The sequence below is a fragment of the Corvus brachyrhynchos genome, unplaced genomic scaffold (assembly GCF_000691975.1).
Source record: "Corvus brachyrhynchos isolate BGI_N302 unplaced genomic scaffold, ASM69197v1 scaffold1, whole genome shotgun sequence".
NCBI classification, from domain to species: domain Eukaryota; kingdom Metazoa; phylum Chordata; class Aves; order Passeriformes; family Corvidae; genus Corvus; species Corvus brachyrhynchos.
The window spans coordinates 12,345,965-12,353,540 of NW_008237222.1; the positions used below are offsets into that span (position 1 = coordinate 12,345,965).

Below are 7,576 nucleotides of genomic sequence, written 5' to 3' on the forward strand. Positions count from 1 at the left end.
CATGCGGGGGCCGGGGCCTCTCCCCGCTCTGCCCCGCGCCCTCCTCCCCGCAGAGCCGCCGCTCCCCCAGCGCCAGCCGCCGCTGTTTTGTTGTGATTCGGTGCATAACGACTAAGGATAAAGTTTAAACGTGTGTGTGTGTGTGCGTGCGTGACGCGGGGAATATGCTTTATTAAAAGATGCCCCAAGTTAGCGTTGCTGGGAAGACAGCCTGGGAGTTGATGTGCTTTTTTTTCTTTTCGGGGGGTGTGTGTTTGCTTTCCTGTGCTTAATTTTATTAAAGTGCTTAGTGGGAGAAACAAAGGTTGGAGGGGCTGCTGCTTTACTAGCTTTTGTTTACTTACAATCAAGTTTTTCCTGTTCGGAGCAGGTGCGAAAGGATGAGAAGCATGTTGTGTTGGGTTTTTTTTTTCCTCCCTCCCTACCCCCCCCCCCCCCCAAACTAATACAGACAATTAACAGTAAATGTTATCTCCAAGGCTGTTTCTTTGGCTTGGGTTACCAAAAAGCCGATCTGTTTGTTACAGCTGCTAGGAGGCTTTAGTTTACAGTAGCATTCAAGTTTTTCCTGTTTTGAACAGGTTATGAAGGAAGAATGGAGTTTCCAGACCATAGCCGCCAGTTGCTGCAGTGTCTGAGTCAGCAGCGTCACCAGGGCTTCCTGTGTGACTGTACTGTTTTAGTTGGAGAAGCTCAATTCAGAGCTCACAGAGCCGTTCTTGCCTCTTGCAGTATGTACTTCCATCTTTTCTACAGGGACCAGTTAGACAAAAGGGATATTGTGCATCTGAACAGTGACATTGTCACAGCCCCTGCCTTCAGCCTGCTGCTTGAATTCATGTACGAGGGAAAGCTGGAATTCAACAGTCTCCCGGTGGAAGATGTGCTGGCTGCGGCGAGCTACCTTCACATGTATGACATTGTGAAAGTCTGCAAGGGCAAGTTGAAAGATAAAGAATTATGTTCGGAAGAGAAGATTAATGATGAGGCGGCTAGTTTGGAGAAAGCGGAGCATTTTCTAGACGCCGGAGTGCCCCTGGTCCACGAGTTTGACCCAGGAAACAAACAAAAATTCAGCGTTGCAGAATACGAGAGAGCAGCAGGCAAAGAAAAGGTCAGCAGTCACCCCGCCTGGTCCTCTGATCATATAAGTGTCAGCTCTGTGCCGACAGAGGCAGAACCGTGCGCCGCAGCAGCTGGAAAAACAAAGGCTAATGTCAATAGTTCCACAGGACCTTTGTCCCAAAGGTCTGTTAACCATCCCCTGGCTTCGAGTGATGTGGACTGCGCGCTGGATTTGTCTTTCAAGCCTGTGCCGGGGAGAGATTCCTTACACCCCTCCTATGTCTTTGGACAGCTGGCTTCCGACAGCCAGCAGCAGGGTACCGAGCCACTTGTTAAAGATGAACAAGACTTGCTGTCAGATCAGGAGGACAGCGAAGCCAGGAGTCCAGAGAGTCAGCATTTTGGGAATTCAGCCAAAAGCCTAGTGACAGGGTTAGGACACATGTTCGCGGGGAATGGCAGCTCTCATGCCCGAGAGGAGGATATAGATCAAGAGCGAGACGAGAGTGAGGACGACATGGATTCGTCGGACATCTCCTCAGGCGTCCTGGTGCCTCCTGGGCATATCTGCATTTGTCCCCTCTGTAGCAAGGTGTTCCCGAGCCCTCACATCCTTCAGCTGCACCTGAGCTCTCACTTCCGTGACAAGGACGGCTCCCGGACTCGCCTGTCCCCAGACGGGTCGGTCCCCACTTGCACCCTCTGCGGAAAGACTTTTTCCTGCATGTACACGCTAAAGAGGCACGAGAGGACTCACTCGGGGGAGAAGCCCTACACCTGCGGCCAGTGTGGGAAGAGCTTCCAGTATTCCCACAACCTCAGCCGCCACGCGGTTGTGCACACCAGGGAGAAACCCCACGGGTGCAAGTGGTGCGAGAGACGCTTCACGCAGTCCGGAGATTTGTACAGACATATCCGCAAATTTCATTGTGGCCTTGTAAAGTCCTTGGTTGTTTGAGATGTGTGACTTTTGTTTTGTTTTGTTTCGTTTTGGGTTTTTTTTTTTTTTTTTTTTTTATCCCCCCCCCCCCCCCCCCTTTTAAAACAAAACAGGAAAAAAAAGGCAGCATCTGAATTTTAATTTTTTTTTCCCTCCCTTTCCTTTATTTTGTTTTGGTGATATTCACTTCAGGTATATGATCTTTAAAAGATGCAGAGGTATACACTCCAGAGGCCTTTTAATGCAATTGTTCCACCTCTCCATTTCCCCCCTTCCCCTGCCACCCTCCCTTCCTAGCACAGTCCTTTAGGTCTTCTCTTATGCACCCATGTTACATTATTAATGTGAAATGATCTTAAGTAATTCTGCAATGATTTAGCATCAGTTTTCACACTGGAAGTACTTGCTTTGTGGTCAGGGTTTTGTTGGTTTGGTTTTTCTTATTTTTTTTTTTACCTTTTTTTTTGAAAAAGATTATCAGCAAATTCTGGAGAAAAATTTGGCTTCCATTAAGGTCCCCAAATGCCCTCTGTGTGTTGCAGAGAAACATCTGAAGAGATGAACTATGATTTAAGTACATTTTGGTGTAGAGAAACGATGCAGAGTGGGCAGATGTACTTCTGTTTTACAGAGCTGGATGAGACATTGAATTGGCCCAGATTTTAAAGGGGTTGAGGATTCCTGGCTACATCTTTGGTACTGGTCATTTTTTATTCTCTTTATTCCATTAATGGTGTTCTGCAGTTGGTCCTAAAATCTAAATGAGAAGTTTTTGCCTTGGGACTTGACTTAAATTTTCCCTTCCCACCCATCCTCCTCACAGGGCTGACCTGCTGAAAAGCTGCTTTTTAGCATAAAATGTGGATGGAAAAACACTTTCTGTCTGCAGTACATTCACTCCCGAAATGTTGACGGATGCACGCTAGGACATACAAAAAAATTGTATAATATGTGAATATTTTCATTCCCATATTGACGCACAGAGGCTGATCCCATCCCCCCTGGAGGGGACAGCAGCTGTAAAGTGGGCAAATACCCCTCCTGATACCAGGTTTCTGGGGTTTTGTAGTTCAAGGTAACTCATACCTTGTGCATTAGGAGATGCCCTGCTGTTTTGCCTGAAAAGTTTGCTGCCATGCTGAAACCAGCAGCATGAAATGATATTTTCTTTTATTTTTATGAAGTTGGCGATTCCCTCTGAGCCAAGTTGTGTGCAATTGCTGGTGTTTCCAAGGGGCAGCGTGAAGATGAACTGCTGGAGGGAAAGCATGGCCTAACTTTTTCCCCAAGTCCCACCTTTTCAGGGGAAGTTTTTGGGTGTAATTTTTCTTTTATTTGTTTAGTTTGTTTGTAAACTGAGGCTGCCTGTAACTATAGCCAGTTTTACTCCAGATGTTTCAGTTTCTTGCCTAATAGATCATCATTTGGTCTGTGCATGTCGGTGGATATCACTTTGTTCCCTTCCAGTCAAATTACCCATTCAAGGTACATGTACACGGGACTGAAATATAATAATAATATTTGAGGGGTTTGAATGTCCTTCTGCTGCATTAGCATTGCTTCACCAGCTTTCTTGACACTCCTGGAGTTGTTTGGTGAAACTTAAGCGTGTGTTTTAAAATGAATTTGAAGCACTGAGTTAGGTTATTTTTAAAAGTTGTGCTTAAAATACTGTATTGCATCTTATGAAGAAAAAATTTCCCAATGCCTTTCCCCCTCTGGTCCAAAAACTGAGCACTACCTACATCAATAATATGGGATTGACTTTTTTTTTTAAATAAGTACTTCCTCTTTAAAGAAAATCAGGATATACTTGTTACAGCCTCTTATTATTCATCTCTTAAACTATGAATGTACATGTAATGTGAAATTTTGCTTTTATTTATAGTTTTGGGGTTTGTTTTCAGTTTAATTTCTCAACTGTAAAATATTTTTGCTGAACCTGTTACATATGAAAGTTGTGGGAGAGTACTGTATCTTGAACATAAGTGGCTTTGGTACTGTGGTCTTATTCTACTTAATCAGTTTTTTCTTTTTTTTTTTTTCTTTTTTTATTTTTGCTGTGATTGGAAATAGCACTGAACAAAATCTAGTAAAATTAAGTTATTTTTCTTTCTACTAAAATTAAGTTATTTTTTTCTCCTGAAGATACTTGATATAGTATTTATTAGATTTTTGTTTTTGAAGTGGAATTATTACTGTTAATCTATTTCAAAAGTAGTTAATTTACACTTTAAATTTTATAACAATGGGTTTTGCATGTTGAGCAACATGTAAAGAGTTTAATGTAGAGTCAGCATTACTGAAGCTGGTAATCTTAATTTTGCATTCTTGTGACACTTTTGTTTGCATTTCAGTTTTTCAGTTTTTACTTTTTTTTTAGAAGATCATAAAATAGGATGTGCCATAAGAACATCATTAGCGTATGGAGCAGGGAAAAGTTGAAACAAGTTTTTGTCTGATCTTAGTATAGAAATAATTCATTAAACTGATGCTATGAGCATGCTCTGTGCTGCAGTGAATATGGGGCAAAAGTTGTTTTTGTTGGGTTTTTTTTAAAAATAAGGAAAAAAAAGACTTTCTCATTCTTGACTACATCATGAACACACTGTTCTTACAGTCTGGTATTTGTGTTCCCACTCCTCATAGCTTGAATTTCTAAAGTAAAGAAATGTTTGCACTTATTTTTGTTCTTAAGGTGACTTTTTTTTGGCTATTACTCTGTGTGTCTCTTATTTTTAAGTTGCAATAGCTCGGAGCATGTTTTCAAAATGGTTCATGGCTCTACGGAGAAGTACTAAAACATGGCACACTTAACGCTTGTCTCTTCATAAACTATTTCTCTGTGGGGCAGTTGCTGTCTCCATAGGGAACAGTCCTGCTCTGCATTTTAAACACTGGATTTGTCTTCTACTACAAACAAATACTGTGAAGTTAATGTAAAAAAAAAATCATTGATATTTTTAATTGTTTTTAATCTTGGTGCAGTTCAGATTAAATATGTATATTTAAAGACACTAATTTTTGTGGGAGAGTTTTATAGTATACAGTATGTAGAGAAGCTATTGGAATGGAATATATTTTATAAAAATGTTCTATCACTGTTTTATAGTGAACTATTTTTCCTTCAGTGTTAGTGTAATACTGTTAGTCTAGATACGACAATCGCAGGAAGAGTGATTCAGGCTACTGTTAGCGCTTAGTTTTGCGTGGAGTTCTGTTTGCAACTGTATCGGTATGTGCTGTACAATGTGACAATCGTGACTAGGATTGTTGTCTTTATAAATTTACATTAAATAAAACGTGCTAGAATTGTAAGCTTCAGCCTCCTCCTCCCCCCTTTAGCAGAAGGGGTGTGGTGTTTGGGATTTTTTATTATGTAGTAATAATGATTACTTCAATTGCAAGTATTTTATAATTTGCCACTTAAAAAAAATTTATTGCTGTATACTTTAATAATTTCTTTCTTTTTCAGGGCCATCTGGAATTTTAGGCGTGTAAGGAGCTGCTGTGTCTCAATCAGAGCCCTGACTGAGCATTTCCTTAGTGACCAGGCTGGACCTAACCCAGCACCATCTCTGCATTTTGACCAGGGCTTTTGGGGCTCTTTGAAGGGGCTCAGCGCTCCCTGGGTGCCCCGGGGGAGCTGTGGGCCAGCCCTGCCCCAGCAATGCTGCTTTGCAGCCACAGGCAGGGGCTGGTGGCCGGGGGACAAACCTGTGAGCGCAGGGGTGAGGTGGTGTGTGAGGACAGCCCAGCACCCTTGGGCTGATCCGGCACAGTGCTGGCTAACTGGCGTGAGGGGCTTCTCTTAAGTGCAGAATCTCTCCCAGCCTTGGGCTGCTGAGCTCTGACCCACTCCTGCCTTAATCCTTGGGCTGATTTTAGCAGGAGTTGGGGTTGGGAGGAGGAAGGCACGAGCTGTCTGTGCTGGCTGCTGCTCAGGGGAGGACAACAAACTGGTGGGGAGGTTTGCACCTGTACCACGTGCACTGCGTTCTGTGTTTCTTAATTATGTGGAAGCAAAGGCTCCTGGCAGAATGGGACTGCCTCGAGATGGTGCTGGTTAAAGGATGGGCAGGTTATAGTTAATGCTGGTGTGGAGGCACAGCTATCGCTCCCCCCCTGCTACCACTAGCAGCTTCTTCGCAAGCGTCTCAAAATAGGTGGGTATTTCTTGCCTTCAAGCATGTGTCCTTCCGTAGAGATCCTGTGCCTCCATCCCCATCTGCGGGGAGGGCTGAAAGCTGCTGAAGATGCGTGATGATCTGCAATGTGGTGAAGTGTTAAAAACTATAAATATATTTTTTTTTAGGTTTTTTTTTTTTTAATTTCTACCGCTGAGAGATGGGTGTCCCTGCAGATGCTTATTTGTGGCACTCTGTTTCCACTCTTTTGTGCTTTGTGGATGTATGGAAGAACATTCAAAGGTGTTTTATCTCACCCCTGCCCCCAAAAAATTTAAATAAATTTGCCCAAATCTGAGTGCGATGCTGGGGAAGGAGGAGGCAAAAGGCTTTTCTTTGAGAGAGAGGGTGCTCAGAAAGAAGCAAGCTTGAAGCTAAACCTGGGAGGTGGATGGCTTGCAAACAGGCTATAAATAACTGTGAGTAGATTGAGGAGAGCAGCCCACATCTCCTCTGGCATGGGCATGCTGTGCCCATTTTCTTTGTTGATAGCAATTGCTAATGTGAATTCTGGCACTCCAAATCCCGATGCCTGTTGTTCTGATAACATAATTAAATCTTAGGAATGTGAAATATAAAAAGCTTTGAGAAGAAACCAGGCCACTAAGCGGATACTGGGAAGGGGGGTGTGCAGGCTGTGTATGTACCAAATAAGCAATGGGGTTGCTCCAGGCAGGATTCCCCCCCTGCCAGCTCATGGCCACGTTGGGAGTGATCCTGCAACCTACAGGAAAGGGGGTGACCCTCAGGAGCATCTGCTGTCCTAGTCCCACTCTGCAAGGGCTGTCATCTTCCAGGATTACAGCACGTCATGGACTCCTTAGGTTGGCAGGGGTCAGCCTTGCCCATGCCAGCAGCTTGGGTTCCTGCCATTCTTGCAAAGCCTGGTTCTCCTTGGGATGAGTGTTGGGAAATGGTTTTGTTTATTTTTAGCTTTTGTTTTGAAGTGCTAAGTGCCTTCTGGAAAGTGGTCTGGCCTTGGTAGGCCCAGAGGTGGCTGTGGCTATCTGGGTGCATCCAGCCACGTGTCACCAAGTGCTGCTGTGCAGCTGAAGACTGCGGAGGAATGGCTTTTTCCTGGTTAGGTGATGAGATCTGGGTTTGGACCAAGTGCTTCCCAAGCATGAGGAGAGTTCATATTGACCCATGAGAGTGTCCCTGGTGCTGTTGGTGTCTATATTGTGGGGAAGCACTGTGTGGATTGATCCTATTTATTGCTTAAATTGATTAAATTCTTGCATGAATTTAATGAGGTAGGTGTCCCCCATGAGAAGTAGTTGGGGTAGAGGGGATTTTTGTGTTGCCCAGCTGGTTGGTAGTACTGTCACCTTCCAGCTTCTACTGTACTCGAGGTCAGATCATGCCACCCTGAGCTTTGCTTGCC

At 43.9% G+C, this 7,576-nt stretch overlaps 1 protein-coding gene across 1 annotated transcript; it reads left to right on the forward strand.

The window, feature by feature from the left end:
* The first annotated feature begins 495 nt into the window (after window positions 1-495).
* On the forward strand, window positions 496-5,329 carry ZBTB42 (zinc finger and BTB domain containing 42). The gene has a single exon (XM_017729152.1). The coding sequence runs from the start codon at window positions 596-598 to the stop codon at window positions 2,021-2,023; it is 1,428 nt and encodes a 475-aa protein (XP_017584641.1). The 5' UTR covers window positions 496-595; the 3' UTR covers window positions 2,024-5,329.
* Window positions 5,330-7,576: the final 2,247 nt, after the last annotated feature.

Coding starts and splice junctions, on each gene's coding strand:
- ZBTB42 (XM_017729152.1), top strand. CDS start 596: ATGGAGTTTCCAGACCATAGCCGCCAGTTGCTGCAGTGTCTGAGTCAG.